Source organism: Lepidochelys olivacea, assembly GCF_965140295.1.
Source record: "Lepidochelys olivacea isolate rLepOli2 genome assembly, chromosome: 1".
NCBI classification, from domain to species: Eukaryota; Metazoa; Chordata; order Testudines; family Cheloniidae; genus Lepidochelys; species Lepidochelys olivacea.
Genome location: NC_140411.1, coordinates 334,731,285 through 334,750,591, shown reverse-complemented (window position 1 = coordinate 334,750,591; position 19,307 = coordinate 334,731,285). Strand labels below are relative to the sequence as shown.

At 41.3% G+C, this 19,307-nt stretch overlaps 1 protein-coding gene across 1 annotated transcript in view; it reads left to right on the top strand.

Annotated features, from left to right (window-relative positions):
* Nucleotides 1-19,307, top strand: part of PCLO (piccolo presynaptic cytomatrix protein) — a gene marked incomplete at its 5' end in the record, with an annotated part of 521,208 nt that overhangs the window by 359,827 nt on the left and 142,074 nt on the right. The window contains one exon of the mRNA XM_084610084.1: nt 16,561-16,686. Coding sequence (XP_084466210.1) covers nt 16,561-16,686 — 126 coding nt within the window. The remainder of the gene's footprint in view (nt 1-16,560; nt 16,687-19,307) is intronic.

Below are 19,307 nucleotides of genomic sequence, written 5' to 3'. Positions count from 1 at the left end.
AGGGAATGGGATATAACTTGTTCCCGATGCTTCACCTAGAGCTGGTGCTAGCCTATTGGGGGCCCTAAGCAGGAATATTTTTCTCCCTCCCCATACTAAAAAAGTGAATGGGGGCCCACTTGAGCTGCTCGAAGCCCTAAGCAATTGCTGAGTCTGCTGATGCCTAGTGCTGGCTTTGAGTTCACCCTTCACATAGGGACAGCTGCCTCCATCTGGAGTGTATGTGGGGTGCCCCTGCTTCCATGGGCCCAATACCCTGCGGACCGGAGATGATCCTACCCTTCCCCAGAGACCAGCACACAAGCTCTCCCTGATCATGCACAAAGACACACACAGGTGAGGGGAAGGGTTTACCCCTAAACAATGATGATCCCAGCTCATGGACCTCTTCCCCTTCTGAGCAAAATGAAAAGCAAGTAAACATGAGGGGAATGGAAAGGAATACAGATTTACGTGGCCGGGATCATCCTGTGGGATTCACCATTGCAAGTGGTGAGGGAAGGTGGGGCTAGGTCACTTAATGAACGTAAGTAGATGTTTGTTATATTACTTAATGCACTGCTAGAAAGTGCTTATATACTATAGTGATAGGGCAGCATAAGAACTATATAGAATAGAATAGAACAGAAAACAAATCTGATTACAAGTCCACGTAGCTAAGTCTTCAAACTGTGTTGTCCATCAAGAAAATATGATTGTCCTGCATCATAGATGCCAAGCCATAAGGGACTACTGTGACCATCTAGTCTGATCCCCTGTATAATACAGGCCATAGATCTTTTTTTGAGTTGATTCCTGTTTGAACTAGAGCATATGAAATGTATCTAGCTGTTTACTGGGCTTCTAAATTTATTTGTAAATGAATGAGCATGAAGCTTATTTGATTAAATAAGCTGAGGGTCCACAATTCCTGTGGCAGTCAGGCTGAGTTGTGCTCACTGCTCGGCACTTATGAAAATCAGGCCAATCTGGAATAACTGTAGGGTTTTTTTTCAAGATTCACTAAAGGCTAGTGGGGAGAACCCCAAATGTAGCTGTTTTTAACACTCCATTAGCATGACACTGTATTTTTAGCACTGGTGAATAGCAGTTGAGGAATAGCCAGTGAGTGGGGTTCTTGTGCAACAGATCACAGATCAATACTTACTGTGAAATCCTTAGGCACAAGTAAAAGAAAAATAGATTCCCAGTCCTAAAACTAGTCCTGAATTGTTAAGGACACTAGGACAAAGACAGCCCTCATTTATGCCCATGCAACCTCAGTGAGTTAAATTAAATTGCATAGGTGTAATTGAGGGCTGAACTGGAGGGGCCGGGGGACTATATACCTATATCTCGATGTCACCTTTCTGGGTAAACAAGCAACATGTTTATGCATGTATGTGTTTACCTAGAAATATTTTATAGGCTTTTATTCCATGTCTGTGATTGCCCCTCTAAATAGCTCTTTATTCTGAATGCCCTAAAAAGTGTTTTAAAAAATAAGTTCCACTGACATTCAGCAGCTTAATAGCCTGTGTACTTTCCTCTTTTAGAACATGATACTCTATTGAGTGTGTGTCATAGTGTGTGGGGATTTTTTGAGAAGAGAATATACCCTTTACCCTGGAAGGTTTATGCCTGGTATCTTACAGACTGGATGGGAGAAGACATTGGAAAAATAAAGCAGGAGGGTAGAATGCAGATTCCCACAGAGAAGAAAGTGAAGTTAAAATTTTAGGCACATATGAGTGATATGAGTACATAAAGCTTGTCAAGAACATTAGGGAAAATTAGAAATCCAGGAAACACTGAGGTAAGGTTGCACTTCTCAGATAAACACTCAAACTATCATAACTACCCCAAGATGCGGCAGCATGCCATCTTCCCTTCCTTATACAGAGACTATCAAAAATGTACAGCATGCAGCATTTGTTTAATTTGTCTCATCCATTCATGTCTCCAGTTACTAAGTATAATTCATGGAAGTGCTCTAAGAGCATGTGCTGGGGGTCTGAAATGTATGTATGCAGACATGCTAGCACAGTCAAATGATATTTAAAGAACTGGCTGTCACATGAGATCACAGAGCTCTTTACTTTGAGGTGCTGAACACCTATTACTACTGGGTGAACCTTCCAGGATTGAGCCCTTTATAATGATTTAAGAACAGTTGCCTTTAGTGTTTGTCTGTGGATGGATAAGGTAGTCGCGGTAGCTTGGGTGCCTCATTTGACATGTGCAGTGCCAATTCTGCCTTTCCTGAGCTCCTGTGTTTTTAAACTCTAATTTTCTTGACAGGTAATATGCACTCAACTCACCCATGCACTCTTGTCACCTTAATGGCACTTCAGCTAAGGTTTTTCTGTGGAAATTTCCTTAGCCTTCAAAAAATACAGTTGTATGATCTGCTGGAGACAATTTATTTTACTGCAAACGTTAAGAGATCCACAAGAAGGGAGGTCAAGCTGACTTTAGGAAGTTCTTTTTATGTGGCATCTCCATTCCTGGAGATTTGCAGCCATGGTAGCCCATTCTGTATGATCCTCTGCTAATCTCATTGTGAAGGAATAGTCCTCTTCATCCACCTAGGATACCACATCATCCATCCAAGATTTTCTTGTTTTGCCTCATGTTCTTCTACCATCAGCTCTCCCTGGAACATGGATCACCCAAATGAAGTTCAAAGTGGGGAAAATCAAGCCTGAGGGCTCAGACTGGACATGCAAAAACTGAGATGCCCCAAATCAGTGGCCACTTCTGAAAAGAACTGTTATTGATTATTTGTATGTAGTAGCACCTAGCAGCCCCATTCATGGACCGGGACCCCATTGTGCTAGGGGCTGTACAAGCACAGAACAAAAGGACTGTCCCTGTTTCAAAGAACTTGTCTTCCTCTTCTCTAAAGCTGCATGGGTAAAATGTGGTCTAGTAGATAGAGCCCTGGACTGGAACTGGGCTCTGTTCATAGCTCTGCTGATGGCCAGTTGTGTGACCTTTGGCAAATCATTTTAATCCCACTCTGTGCCTCAGTTCCCCTATCTGTAAAGTTGGGATAATGATACTGATCACCTTTGTAAGGTGCTTTGAAATGTACAGTTGAAAAGCCATGTACAATAGTTAGGTATTAGTATTATACAAAGTTTGGAAGATGCATAAATAATTTTCCTAGAGGTGGTATGGATTGAGAAGTCTAGTGAAAAAGCCAGGAGATTAAGATAAGCAAAACAGAACAATGACTGGCATGTTGGGCTTTTTTGCTCTTCCTAAAAGTTCTTATTTTGCTACTTACTAGAAGTCCAGCTGGGTGATGGCTGGGCAGGCAATTAGAAGTAGGTTTAATATAAGTCATCTTTAGAGAAAGGACTGGCATTTTTGTCAATTTTTCTCTGTGTAGAAGAACAATACTATGACAGTTATTTGGCTAGCAAAGGGTACCATGTTTAAATGAACCAAATTGTGTGGGGAAAATAATTGACTTTCTTCCTTGTCAGAAAAAATTGTACATTGGGGGCTCATTTTGCCAAACAGCAAACCCAATAGCAAATTAGCATGCATGTAATTTATATTATGTTTTTCTTCTGCAGGAGTCAGGTTAACAAGTGGCGGGAGAGAGTCTGTGCACACGAATGCTTATGCCAGCAAAACTTATGTTGCTCAGGGGGGTGGGATTTTTATATCCCTGAGTGGCAAATTATTTGCCAATATAAGTGCTAGAGTCGACATGGCCTTAGTTAAAAGGGCTATATTGCACCATGGGCCAAAATTTCAAGTCTGTACTCAGTACTTTCTCAGGCAAAATCCCACTGAGTTCACAAGTCAAAGTTTTGCCTGAGAAATAACTGAATAAAAACTGAGGGAAGATCTCAGGATTTGGTCCAATATGCAGCAAGATTTTGTAAATTACATGGTGGTTCTTTACCATTCAGCACAGCTTAGTGTAAGTGGGGGAACAGTCCCGCTATTGTGGGGAACTTTCCTGGCTTCTGCACTACCCTGGTGAAGTGGGCTAGCGAAAGGATCTGAGTTCTCGCTCTCACTTCCTTTACCCAGTGGCCTCCCTGCCCTTGAGGACTCCCCTTCTGTCTGACAGAGTCCTCATAACCCAACAAGGCTGGGCCCACTATTCCTGGGGGGCTCGACCCCCAACCCTGCTGTGGTCACCTAGGACAGGGGCTAGGGTGTCCCCACTCTGGGGTACTCTCTCTGCCCTGGGCACTTCTCTGACCCACTGACCATTACATACAAGTTAAAGCAAATGCAAGTTATTTAATCAACAATTAATTTTAAAAAGAATAAGAAAAAATGGGAAACACATCAACCCGCTCTGTGGCAGGGAACATCACAAACAGCGTCTCTGGAATGTCAGGGCAGTTCACAGTCTGTTCCTTGTAGGTCCCAGGCCTCCTTCTCCGGCCCTGGCTGTGCTGCAGGGATGCTGTGGGTTGGACACTTGCTATGGTGGTGGCCACACGCTCTCAGGCTCTAGGTGGCAGGGCCCTTCTTCCCAGCGTTGCCCCTGCCCTGTCGGGGTTACCAATCCCCCTCCGTGTCTGGCCCGCAGAGCCTCCTGGCTGAGGCGTCTCCCTGTGCTGGGCCCGCTGCCCAGGGTCCCCCCTCGCTCTCCCCAGCTGCTCGCGACACCCGGCTCCGGACTGCTCCAGGCCCAGCTCCAGCTCCACTCTGCCTCAGCACGGCTGCTGCCCTGCCTCCAGCTCCCTGGGCTGCTTCTCTGGCCCCTCTGGCTCTGGTTGCTACAGCTCTGCTCCCAGGACAGGTCTGCTCTGCAGGCTGCTTCTGTGACGCTGCTCCCAGCACTGACCTGCTTCGTGGGCTGCTTCTCTGGTCCCTCTGGCTCTGGTTGCTGCAGCTCTGCTCCCAGGGCAAGTCTGCTCTCTCTGGGCTGTGCCTCTGGCTTTGGGGCTGCAGCTCTGCTCCCAGGACAGGGTCTGCTCTCTCTGGGCTGCTTTTCTGGTCCCTCTGGAACTGGCACAGCTCTGCTCCCCAGCTCAGCTAGGACCCTGCTTTCCCCTTAGCTCGGCCCCACTCTGACTGACCCAGGTAATTCCAGCTTACACGGAGAATGGGACATCCCTGGCCTCCTGACTCCCTGATTAGCCTGCCTGCCCTGTCATTCAGGCTGACCCGGAGCATTGGCCTCTCCCCATTGTTCCTGGGGGCTGTCAGTCTCAGGGTCCTGATTCCCCATCGACCCTTCCCCTTTTTAGTATTGGGCGCTAGCAACTAAAACACCCCCACTGAATGTTAGTAAGGGGGCAACAGTCCCCTTACATTAGAATGTAATGGCGAACGGGGGAAGTCCCGGATGACTGGAAAAAGGCTAATGTAGTGCCAATCTTTAAAAAAGGGAAGAAGGAGGATCCTGGGAACTACAGGCCAGTCAGCCTCACTTCAGTCCCCAGAAAAATCATGGAGCAGGTCCTCAAAGAATCAATCCTGAAGCACTTGCATGAGAGGAAAGTGATCAGGAACAGCCAGCATGGATTCACCAAGGGAAGGTCATGCCTGACTAATCTAATCGCCTTTTATGATGAGATTACTGGTTCTGTGGATGAAGGGAAAGCAGTGGATGTATTGTTTCTTGACTTTAGCAAAGCTTTTGACACGGTCTCCCACAGTATTCTTGTCAGCAAGTTAAGGAAGTATGGGCTGGATGAATGCACTATAAGGTGGGTAGAAAGCTGGCTAGATTGTCGGGCTCAACGGGTAGTGATCAATGGCTCCATGTCTAGTTGGCAGCCGGTGTCAAGTGGAGTGCCCCAGGGGGTCGGTCCTGGGGCCGGTTTTGTTCAATATCTTCATAAATGATCTGGAGGATGGTGTAGATTGCACTCTCAGCAAATTTGCGGATGATACTAAACTGGGAGGAGTGGTAGATACGCTGGAGGGGAGGGATAGGATACAGAAGTACCTAGACAAATTGGAGGATTGGGCCAAAAGAAATCTGATGAGGTTCAATAAGGATAAGTGCAGGGTCCTGCACTTAGGACGGAAGAATCCAATGCACAGCTACAGACTAGGGGCCGAATGGCTAGGCAGCAGTTCTGCGGAAAAGGACCTAGGGGTGACAGTGGACGAGAAGCTGGATATGAGTCAGCAGTGTGCCCTTGTTGCCAAGAAGTCCAATGGCATTTTGGGATGTATAAGTAGGGGCATAGCGAGCAGATCGAGGGACGTGATCGTTCCCCTCTATTCGACATTGGTGAGGCCTCATCTGGAGTACTGTGTCCAGTTTTGGGCCCCACACTACAAGAAGGATGTGGATAAATTGGAGAGAGTCCAGCAAAGGGCAACAAAAATGATTAGGGGTCTAGAACACATGACTTATGAGGAGAGGCTGAGGGAGCTGGGATTGTTTAGTCTGCAGAAGAGAAGAATGAGGGGGGATTTGATAGCTGCTTTCAACTACTTGAAAGGGGGTTCCAAAGAGGATGGCTCTAGACTGTTCTCAATGGTAGCAGATGACAGAACGAGGAGTAATGGTCTCAAGTTGCGGGGGGGGGTTAGATTGAATATTAGGAAAAACTTTTTCACTAAGAGGGTGGTGAAACACTGGAATGCGTTACCTAGGGAGGTGGTAGAATCTCCTTCCTTAGAGGTTTTTAAGGTCAGGCTTGACAAAGCCCTGGCTGGGATGATTTAACTGGGAATTGGTCCTGCTTCGAGCAGGGGGTTGGACTAGATGACCTTCTGGGGTTCCTTCCAACCCTGATATTCTATGATTCTATGATTAAGATGCACTGTACTGGAGCATCACAAAATATGCATGATATAAACATGCAGGTATTGATAGAATACACTGGATATGCCTTGATAGGCCAAAATGCTGTCAGTTATATAAATCTTTCTTGTAATCATGATTTTCATCCATGACTCACAGAAAACACCAATAAAAAATATTCTACGTTTTCCCCCCTATGGGAAGTACATTTGTAAAAAAGCTTGAGTTAAAGTAACTGCTATAGCATTAAATGTGTCATAAAGATTGAATTTTATAGTGACGCCATGAATGTGGCTGATGTTTTGGTTGAGCAGATTAATGTCTGTCTTTAATAGCAGATTTATCTTACCTAAGAATCCTGAAAGTTCTATGGTGCTTGATTAATATTTTGGTCTTGGAGTGAGCTGAGATGGTTCCCATATTAGGTTGCAAAGGAGTTTTGCAATATAGACAGAGGGCACTGAACAAATGGAGATGTGATTTTATTACCTCATTTGATGGAACCTAAACTTCACTCTGCTGAAAAGTGTAAATCTAAAGATATTTTTGTGACTTGTGACTAAACTGTTTTAGAAGCTGGAGACAGAGTATATTTTAAATGTGGTTAGATATTGGGCTGTAACATATTAGGGTTAGATATTCCCCTTAACAAAGAAAGGGAAGGGGAAGAGGAGAGAACAGAACAAGCAGAGAAAAGTGAACATGAATGGAGAAGGATAAAGATTAATTGCTGCAGGTTGCACTAAAGGCAACACAGAGGACCGAATATTCTTGATTGGAGCAGGGGCTAAGAGTGCTTTACATAGATATGAATATAAGAGCCTACCTTTAGGCATACAAACAACAAAAATACTTGTTGTCTATAGATATTTACTGAACCTATTAACAATCTCTAGGTGCTAACAAAAGGCTAGTTTGGGTTGTATCATGCAGACAATAGTAAGGGGTGGAGCAAAGGTGTACTGCTAAAATGGGAACACTAGGAGGCACTGTGTCACTGTGTTTGCACTGAGATAGTAGAGTAATTCATGGCATGTCTTCCTCCAGTGCAGCCACACCCTACTCTGTACAGCCAGCCAGCACTGGCATATGGTTGGACTGAGCCATGGCTCCATCTACCCTCTACCTCTCCCCCCCCCCAATTCTCTGTCCAGTTTCACCAAGGGGAAGGCATCTTCGGCATTGCCCTGGCACTTCCCCAAACATCATGGTTGTGACTCAGGATTCTGTATGAAATGGAGAGGGGCATGTTTCTAACTCCCTTCTCCTCAGTATGGCTGTGTTAAACAAGGCAATAATATAACTCCCGATATGTGGGGGTTTTAAAAGTCACATGGGCTATCTCAATGTCTCTTAAATAGACAGAATCCAAACCTTTTAGGGATTCCACAGGTCAAAGCCAAAACATTAAACTTTACTTGAAAATTGGTTATCAGCCAATGAAATTCTTCAAGTCAGGTGTAATGTGCTTCAAAAAAGAAAAAAAAAAGCTTAATAAGCAGGCTGCTAAATTTTAAACTGTGACAGTTTTTTAATAGTTTCTAATGTGTAGCCCCATGTAGAAGTACTCTGTGATCCTTCCAAGTACTAATCAAAAGAGCATGGGCCATAGCCGCAGCTCGTGTAAATTGATGTTGCTTCATTGAAGTCAATGGACCTTATTATGATATACACCAGCTGAGGATATAACCCTGATCTTATGGTTTAATTGCCTGTGGCCAGAAAAATGGGAGAACTGAATAGATTTAATCTGGTTTTGAGGAAAGATCTTCATGTAGCTAATTTAGTTTATAAAAAGCTTCAAACTAATTCTCCTGAGCACAAACCTGAAAACATTTTTACCAATCCTTGCAATCCAGCATTGGTTTTAAAAGTCACATTAGCTAGAGCATACCACAGACTGTACGTTAAAAAAAAAAATTGCACATCGCTTGTTTATATTACATTTGCAGCACTGGTACTGATTTTTTTTTTTCCTTGTGCGAGCTGTCTTCACTTTATCCTGACCTGTTATCCAGAAATACTCATCATGTCACTGTCATGTTGTTTTATCGCTATTGTGTTATCAAATGCAGAAATCTAGAAAGATTCTTTGCAAGGAAAACTAGTCTGAACACTTCGTAGCAGAGAAGTTGTAATGTTTTCTGTGGCTGATCACTTAGTTTAATTCAGAAAGGTGCCCTGTGTCATGATGTAAAATTGCTTCAGCATGTAAAGGGTTACCAGGATCCTGCCTAACCTGCTGAGCAGTCCACCCACTTATGAAAATCAGGTCCTTTCTCAAGCTGTGTGCCCAAGATCACTAATTGCATTTGAAAATCTTGACCTAAGGATCAAACATCCTGAAGTCAGGGAAAACAGATCCCATAGATATCTATAGATATCTACCTACTACTGACACAGTGTAGATTACTGCTCTCCACGTATATACCCCTTTCCGCCAATGTTTTGCCTACACCCACTGTGTGTTCACTGAAAATCAACTGTCCGTATTAATTGCTTCTTGCCTGCCTTTGCACACCTAATTAGACAGACAAATGGTTTTATTTTTGTAAAATTTAGCCCAGAGAAAAGATTTGCTTGGTTTAGCAGTTGACCAATATTTGCACACAGCTTCTGCATCAAGAACCTGTCATTCATGAGTTAGTAAACAAGTCATAGCTAAAATATAGGGCTTTCCTTTTCCCCACCCACCCATCAGATAGTGTTCACACCAGTCACACAAGGATGTTTGCAGCCCTGTAATGTTTGTTGCTTCTAAGAGAAAAATCCCTGCAAACTTTATCCTAAGTCATGTCTAGATGTAGGAAAACTCTCTGTCTCTGTCTCTCTCTCTCTCACACACACAGGATTAAAGTAGTAAGTATTTCTCTGCTGTAATGCATCCAGCTTTAATTTATGTAATGGGTTATTGATATGTATTTGGAAGAACAAGTATCCTCACCATTTATTCATTGAAATTCTTCCCATAACTCTGGGTTGCTTATTTTCTAATGGATATACTGGAGCTGTGTGTTTCTCTACTAAATGCTAAAGAGATTATATGATTTCATGAACCTCCCTACAGACAGTGCAACATTGACTGGCAAAGATCTTATTTTTATTTCTGATAGGCACAAGGAGTCCCATAAAATGATATTGTAAGCTTTTCCTGTTCCTTGTAATGAGACTTCTAGAGTCAAACAAAGCTAATGTTAGATTGCGGAAGAGAGAGAAAAAACATCTATAAATTTTTCATTGCACAGGATTTTTTTAAAGGGAAAAAGAAAAGTAATCTCTTGGTTGATTTTAGCAGCAGTACAACTGCTTCAGCTGCTGCTGATCAGTATTGGGCCTGGACTGCAACTATCGGTGGTACAGAGCAAGAATAAACCGTTGCAAGATTCTTCAGTAATTGCTACAAACATTGAACTGTTGCTGCATGCCCTGCTGCTTTGGATCATTATTGTGGAATATAGCAGGTTTAATAAAGTGTGTGTACTCGGGTTACCAGGCATGGTCACTCCAATTTCTCTTCTAGGTTTGATGTAATCACACAAAAACGATTAAAGCTCTGGAAGAAAATCTCCCCTCTTGGGGTCTGGTTTGATAAAATCACATTAACACAGACATTATAAGCATGCAGGAAACCTCTTCTACCCAGGCTTGATTCATCCATCTTTTCCAAATTCTATGAAGCATCTCCTTCAGCCTCTACAGCCCTCTCACTAGGACTGTGGCAAGCTTCTCCCCTTGTATCATCATTCACAAGTCTTTTTCCTAGATTACAGGGGTTCACCTCTTGGTAGAGGCATTCTGTGTAGTCTTTACCTTTGAGCCCTTGCCTGGGGAGACCAAACATCCTCTACTCCTTCCCTTCAAGTCTCCCAGTAGAAAGATTCCTTCTCTCTCTCTTCACACTGGGTGACTGGACCTCCCTTTTATATCCTGGTTCTTCCTCCCCAGCTGGCCTTGCTGTAGCCTCCAGTCATATGATCTGGGAATAAACCAGACACAGGTGAGAGCTGGGCCTGGACCTCTCTTAAAGGTCGACCCACCCAGTGGCAAGGTGTAAAGGTTCTGATCATACCATGAAGTCAATGAGAAATTAAGAGAGGAGCTTGAACAACTCAGAGCATAGGGCCAACATGAAAACAATTCCTTGAATTGTGTCTTCTCAATGTGTCTGAGTGTGGGAGAATCTGGCTCTTGATGAGGATAAATTAATAAATTTTAATGCAGAAGGGGCCATTATGACCATCTTATCTGACCTACATAACATAGTTTATACAATCACCCAATGATTCCTGCATCTAGCCCAATAATTTGTGGTTGAACTAAAGTGTATGTTTTAGAAAGTAATACAAGACTCCAAGAACTGGAAAATAGGAAAATGCCATTGATCAGCAGTGTGAAAATGCCATTGATTTTACCATTTTGCAGTCTTTTTATGTTCTTGCTTTGGGACTGTCAATGCTGCTGCAGTCTAGTGTATCAAACCCTGTTTCAAGAGAGGGGTTGGCTCTTCTAATTGAAATCAGAGATTCTGTGGAGTCTTCAAAGAAGTGGACAGTCAATTACTACATCCTTTGAGGCAAGAATGCTTGAAATTTGCTACATATCGCCAGCTACAGGCAATCTTTAAAATGGTGAGCCAAATTCTGGTCTCATTTACACTGTTGTAAATCTATTGACTGAAAGTGGAATTACTCCAGGAGTATAGTGTAACTGAGAGCAGCGTTTGGCAAATAGGCCCAGATCCTCAAAAAAGTAGTTAGGCTCCTAACTTCCAGTGAAATCTTTGAAATCAGTGGAGATTAGGAGCCTAAATACATTTGAAGATCTGGTCCGTAGTCTGTTTCACCAGTAGTGTAAATGAGGAAAAAGGAGAGCGGCAATTTATTTTCACATTGAGGTGCTGGTGCTCATCAGGACACCAGTGACATGAGTTCCTTGGTGTCATACCGAAATTGTGGGCATCTAGTTACTTTACAGAACCAATTGTGCAGTTTGATCCTAACTACTGGTGACTCAATCCAACATTTTTTGTATTTTTTCCATAGCTTTGAATTCATGCTAAAATAAAAGTCCTTTCATTTATTAGACTTTTGAAATCTTTTCTCAGACTTTTGTGAGTATCTGTTTTCAGAAATAAGTATCAGAGTGGTAGCCGTGTTAGTCTGTATCAGCAAAAAGAATGAGGAGGACTTGTGCCACCTTAGAGCCTAACAAATTTATTTGAGCATAAGCTTTTGTGGGCTAAAGCCCACTTCATCAGATGCATGCAGTGGAAAATACAGTAGGAAGATATATATATATATGGAGAACATTGAAAAATGAGGGTTGCCATACCAATTGTTAATGAGACCAGTCAATTAAGGTGGGCTATTATCAGTAGGAGGAAAAAAAAAACTTTTGTAGTGATAATCAGGATGGCCCATTTCAAACAGTTGACAAGAAGGCGTGAGCAACAGTGGGGGAAAATTAGCATGGCGAAATAGTTTTTAGTTTGTGTAATGACTCATTCACTCCCAGTCTTTATTCAAGCCTAATTGAATGGTGTCCAGTTTGCAAATTAATTCCAGTTCTGCAGTTTCTCGTTGGAGTCTGTTTTTGAAGTTTTTTTGTTGAAGAATTGCCACTTTTAGGTCTGTAGCTGTGTGTCCAGGGAGGTTGAAGTGGTCTCTGACTGGTTTTTGAATGTTATAATTCTTGACTTCTGATTTCTGTCCATTTATTCTTTTCTGTAGAGACTGTCTGGTTTGGCCAATGTACATGGCAGAGGGGCATTGTTGGCACAAGATGGCATATATCACATTGGTAGATGTGCAGGTGAACAAGCCTCTGATAGTGTGGCTGATGTGATTAGGTCCTATGATGGTGTCCCTTGAATAAATATGTGGACAGAGTTGGCAACGGGCTTTGTTGCAAGGCATTTTTCCTTTGCATGCATCTGATGAAGTAGGCTTTAGCCCACGAAAGCTTATGCTCAAATAAATTTGTAAATCTCTAAGGTGCCACAAGTACTCCTCAGAAATAAGTAGTTGCTCATATGCCAAACTGGTAGCTGGCTGTGTATTGAACCATGCTACAAATTCATTTTCACGTGATACATTTCTTTAGAGTTGAGCATCAATTTCTGTCCTTCTGTGAATGTTTTGCTGAGGGTGATAAATCTTAAAGCTTGAGTTAAGGTTAGATAGCAAGAGAGTTTCACAGACTCGGGAGATCAGTAAAAAACAGTTGCAATTAATTAGGAGTGCTTCTAGCTTTCAAGTATCTTAAAAGGATTGCATCTAAATGTATAACATTCCCTTTGAAAAGATGTTTTCTCAAACACAGTTGACAGTTGAAAATCCATAGCCAAAGGTAAACAAGGTGCCCTCTCTCATTCAAAACACAGCGATTCAATTTTTGATGGCTAACTGGACCTCTGTTTTAGAAAAAAGAAACTTGGAGGTCATAAATCAGAAAACCAAAAATTGAAAGATGAATATCAAAATGGTTTGAAAGATGGAAATTAAGACTTGAAGATTTAAAAGAAGAAATAAAAGACCAAGAGGAAAAAAGAGATCTGAGAAACTATATTATGGATGATATTTTTTAAGCTACCCACATTTGGAGTGATAATTTGGGCAATGCCATTGCAGACAAAAGTAATGAGATCAGTATCTTCAATAGCCACAGTATACAAAACAGGTTTGAAAGTCTGTTTTCACAAAACCCAAAGAGTGAAAATTTAACTCCTGTTATGATGATTTAAATCCAACAAATCAGAATTTTCCAAGTTAGTTCAATTAGTTTAACCCACATGCTGATCTTTTCTCAGATATTTCTTTTAGAAATATTTTCACAGTACAATTATAAAAAATAAAATGCACTTTTCTCAAACAAAGGGGTGCATTCAGTAAGATGCTTACTTTGGGAGGGGGCAAGAAACATATATCTTTGATTGAAACAGGCATTTAATTGTAAATTCATATGGGTGGCCATCAGTGTATTTCTGCTTATTCTGTAATATGACTCATAGTTCTGATTCCACCAAATTAGAATATAAAAGCAAAATTCTACACTGTATGTATAGGTGCTAATTTTCAAAGTTAACTAGGGGATTTCGCCACACTACTCGCACTGAACTCAATTATTATATACAACCATTGGCTATCATACTGGTTAATAATAAATTTTTTGACTGTGCAACCTGGGAGTCTGCTTGGGTAGCAGCTGTGACCAAGATGACGATTGCTAGCTATATCTAGCTTTTAAGGTTACAACAGTTTCTCTTGGTAGTGGACTTTGTTATCATGATCCAAATCTCTGTCACCTTTAGACTAGACCACTGCACTTAACTCTACTTGGATTTACAGGGTGAGGTTTTCAACAGTGCTATTCAGCAATGCGATTTTATCACTGACTCCCGGAGGGGCAATGTTAGGCCAGTGGTGGGTGTTCTTGAAAATCCCACCTTAAATCTGTTCAGAGAATGCATCTGGTATGGTATGGGGCAGCCTGTGTAAAGTGTAAAGCTGGTAGAAAAATTTCCAGTTGATCAGTTTTTGGAATTGCCTGTCAGGGTGCCCAGCTCCCAGTCTACCTAGACTGGCTTGCTACATGGCCAGCCAAGAATTTTTCAAACATTTCCTTCCTGCAGAAAATTTCACATTTCCAATTTTTTTTCCAGTTCAGAATGAAAATATTTTCAGAATTTCAAAATTTTCCATGGGAAGGAAATTCCAGTTTCCTCACAACCCTGGTTAAGTGTGGATGTCCCACCCCTAGCACCTTACAACAGCACTTGAGGATCTTCACTGGCTGCATGTTTCTGGGTGAAATGTAAGGTGTTGATTTTTGATGCATAAAACTCTATGGTCCTGATCCAGTGCTGATAGACATCAGTGGAGTGACCCCTCATGAATTCACTGGGCAATAAATAACATGGCTTGAGCCCTGTTTATTTGAGATGGCTTAAATGGATTGAAGCCTGTTTATTTGAGATAGGACCTCTCTCCCTGTGCTATGCTGCCACAGCTTTGATTTAAGAGAGGGAGCTGCCGGCATGATGTTCTCTGTAAGGGCCTTCAGCTTTGGAAGTTACTCCCAGTTACGGTCTGAAAGGGATCATCTCTGTTGACCCTTCAGGGCACATTGCAAAGCCCATCTGTTTGCTTCTGTGGACTTTAAGGGTGGTGTATTTTCACTTGATTAAGTTACAGATGGTTCCCATAACCTGCCTGATCTGAAGTACTCATCTGTTTTAAGGATTGAATCTTTAATTTCTGTAAAACTCACAGAGGAGCACAGGATTGATGCATTTTATTTTACTATACATTCATATAAAGAAAGAAAATAATAATATACTACCTAATCCAGAATGGTGCTAAATTCCATCAAACTCCTAAATGTTTTTACAGAGTATTATCAACTTTCTGAAAATGATGATTTTGTGATTTGTTTATTGCTTACTGAAAATAATCAAATTCTATTCCACTATGTTCAACTTAATAACTTTTAAGAAGCTGGCAAGTATTATTTTAACATTAGATGCAGAGATTCATCAATCTACTACAATATCCTATTTTTATCTGAATTAATTACCAAGGGTTGAAATGCTTGTTTAGTTAGAATATGTAGATTCATCAGAACTGAAACTGTTTGTGGGAAAAGGTCAGAACATCCCGATTTGGAAAAAAAAAAAAAAAAAGGAAGAAGGAAGAAAAAGAAGAAGAAGAAATAGTCAAAATATCAGGTTTCGATATTTTGGAAACAAAAAGTTTCATGTTCCAGGTTGAAATGCCTTTTTGTTTCAAAATTCAAACAAATTTAATTTTATTTAAAAAGGTCAAAATTGAAATGAAACATTTTGAAATAATCAGAATGTTTTGATTGACCCAATCTGGTTATTTTTTTCTTTCAGGCAATCAGTTAGCCAAAATTTTTGAGAATTTGACCTTCCTGACCTTTCCATCCTGATTCAGGACTAGAAAAATATTTGAAATCTTAAAAACTGTCACTTGGCAGGAAAACCACTTCCCACCCAACTCTACTTAACATCACCACCAAAGTCAACACCATATGACTGTAGATTTCTTATATTCTGATAATATTCTTTGATGTAAAAGCAAATGTGTAAGAAAAGTGAGAGTACCTTCCAAAGACAGTATATTTGCAGTTCACAGTTCTCTCACACTCACTCTTTACAAACTCCTGCAAGATCCGCTATCATGTGTTCATCTAAATTATATGTATTTTTTTAGATATGTAATAAAACTAAGTGCATTTGCTGTCTCAAATTAAGGATTGTTGTACGTATATCTGCCATCCTAATTAACAATTTTGCAGTATGTTGTGGTTATTAGAAGTACACAGAGTAGGTTTTAGAGTATATTTTTAGTGTTATGAGAGAGGTTGGGTCTGTGGCTTCAGTGATACAGCAATTACATCTGGGGAACTTGGGGAACTTTTCCATAATGCTCTAACATTTTTCCTAAGTTACAAAGTGACTGAACCATACTGTTATGGGGAGGGAATCCACCAGGGAGACAGGAGACACCCATGCAGATGGCTTCCATTTCCGCAGAGCTAGAGATGCCCTTCTCTGTATCTCCAACACCTTGGGAGCCTCTCCTTTTGTGAATTCAGCAGGCCCATGTTCCCTTTCCACTAGAGGAATTCTCTATTGGCAAGGGCAGTGTGGTTTTGATAGTAAAATTAATCTCCATGCTCAAGTTCAGAAGCTGCTGTAGGTGTTTGTTTTCCTTTACGTAGCTTGTGATGTGTCTTCTGTCCTCACTTCTCTTCAGACAAATATCCAATATTTCTGTCTCTGCCCATACCCAGTTGTTTCTTTCTTTTGATTGCAGGCAATGGACTGGGAATCCGAGTTGTAGGTGGGAAAGAAATTCCAGGGAACAATGGAGAAATTGGAGCCTACATTGCCAAGATCCTTCCCGGGGGCAATGCAGAGCAGACAGGGAAGCTGATGGAAGGTAAGATAAAGGTGTCATCAAAAACTGGCACCCAAGGAATGTTCTATTGCATGATTTGTGGGCTACATTCATTCTTTCTCCAGGGCAGCATTCAGTGCAAAGGCAGGGTGGAAGGCATCAGGGAGTCAATTACAGCTCCCCAGTTCTAGGCCCAAACCCCTCTCCAATGAGACTTAAAGCAGCATTTGGACTGTTCAATGATCAGATCCTGGTGGAAGATCCTTTAATGTCCCCTACACCAGTGGAGAATATATACGACAGAATGGAGAAAGATTTGGCCTTGATTTTGACACCCCCGCCGCTCCCAGTACATCCTGTACATAATATACTGATATAGTTTCAGGAGTTCAAAACAGTACTTGCAAATATTTGTTTGAATTCTGTGTTTAGTTTGACAATGTTCTTACCGCTTATTACACTCTCTTTGAACATTCCCATAAATGGGCGTTTCTTCTTACAAACAATTGAGGAATGGCTGTTCTTCATATGAGTACCTGAATTCATCTGCAAACAATGTTCATGTTTGGACAAGAGTTCCCTTCTCTGAATTCATCATCATTTGTTGTTGTTCTGTTTAAAATAAAATCAGTCATCCAGAGCAGAAAAAGGACCACAAATAAAGAAGACTGAATAGTCAAAGTGAGCCCTTCTCGACACCCTCCTTTCCCAACAGATTGAAATTTGTTCACATAAACTTTTTGGTACATGAACAACAAATATATTTGCAGGAATCAGGATTGATTCACAATCATTTTGCAAACATGATAAACTGAGCAGAGAATGTATTTACAAAAAGAATCATCTCAATACGCTCTGGGAATAACCAAGAATAGAATTTAACCCAAATTTGTTGTTGTACCTTTTGGTTTTAAAATGCTTGTTATTTTCTTTGTCAATAATACTTTGTAGGCCGTAAATAAGGAAAAGGTTCTATTTTCAAAGTAAATTTAAAGATTAATAAGGGAATTGCTCAGTGACAAAAAAATGTTCTCTTTGTTTTTACTACGGGCCTGATTCTGCCATTGATATATTGAATTAGTGCCTGATTCAGCATGTGGTTCCATTGCATTCAATGGCTTAGTCATGGAATAAGGTACATGTCTACAGATTGGACTACTGGTTGAAGAGGATTACATTAATATGAACTAGGAACCTCTTAGTTCATGTCCACAGCATCCACATGGGGAGTTACAGTGCAATACTTTGATGTGTGCTGCTATTCAGATCCCTGTAGTCCAAACTGTACAGCTGCGTAGACAAGTCCTGAGTCTGAATATATGTTAAAGTATCTGGCCCTACCTTTGTTCATGTTTCCCCACAAATATTTACACCTTCCACCCACAAAAAATGGTCTTTCATAGATATGACTGAAGTGCCTATTTCCTTAACTAAATGGGTTTTGGAAATCCAGAGGATGATTAGGAAGCAACAATGCAATATTGCCCACAATATGGAGTGTTTTGGGAATCAGGAGAGGCACTTAATGAGTGAAAATCCACTCACTGTGCTGAGCAGAAAACTAGCCTTCTGGGCTCTTTTGCTGTGAACAGCTATTGGAATAGAGTTCTAAAATAGCTCCTGACATACCATTAATTGATGTTTTCAGCTGTGTTAGGGAGAAGTTTGAATTTACTATGTCCAGCAGACAGTGTCCAACCAAGTGACTGGTCATCTGAATTCTCCTGTCATTACCACTGTGTGTCATTGCCATGGCTAGATGAACAGATTAATGAAATAGTTATCTCCTCTTTTCCCTTTCCCTCTGCATCATTGGAACAGCCATATTTTAAATTGACCTTAATAGCTCAGTTCTGGACTCAGTTATAGCAGCATAACTCGGACGTAACTCCCTCAGAATCAATGGAGTTACACTGCAGTTGTGTCACTATTGCTGAGAACAGAATGCAGCCCTTGGAACAGCACGGAAATATAGTTTCACTGCTGCTGCGTAATCTATTCCCTATCAGGGTCAAAATGAGCATTCTAGTAGGGTATGCCCACCCACTCGATACACCTCCCATTCATCGTAACTTGCTGAAAATATATCTTGCTCCATCTTACAATTACTGCCAAGTGACTTTTTATGTTGTTTTAAAAGGTTATTGTTCATCTGAAGAGACTATCTGGCTCTGCTACGATTGCATTTCTTGGTCAGGTGTACATGTGGCTAATGCTGATTTTGTTTTCTGAACTTCTAAATCTGCTAATATGTATTTGATTTGTAGTAAGGTCTGTGGGTCACCGTCTGCTTGCTGGTAGAACAGTGTGGATCCAGAATTAGTCCAACAAAGTTACTGGTACTGGTGCCTGAGAGTAGAACTTAGCCTTGTATGTTTTTTCAGTCTCTCTGTCTCATCACATATGAGAAAGGAGGTGCACATCTTACGCATATGGTTATTTGCAAATGTTAATGCTCTTTGATCAGCAATCTATTTGTATAGCAATCATGATTCACTTTGGTGCTGTAATGATTCGTGGCTGCCTATTATTGTACATACTCCATAGTCATCAATTAAGCATACACAAATGTCATCAGGAACAGAAATCATGACTCACCAGCCTTTCCAGGAATGTGGCCTCCACTCATTACAAAAGAGCAATATTTCCATAAGCTCTTGTGG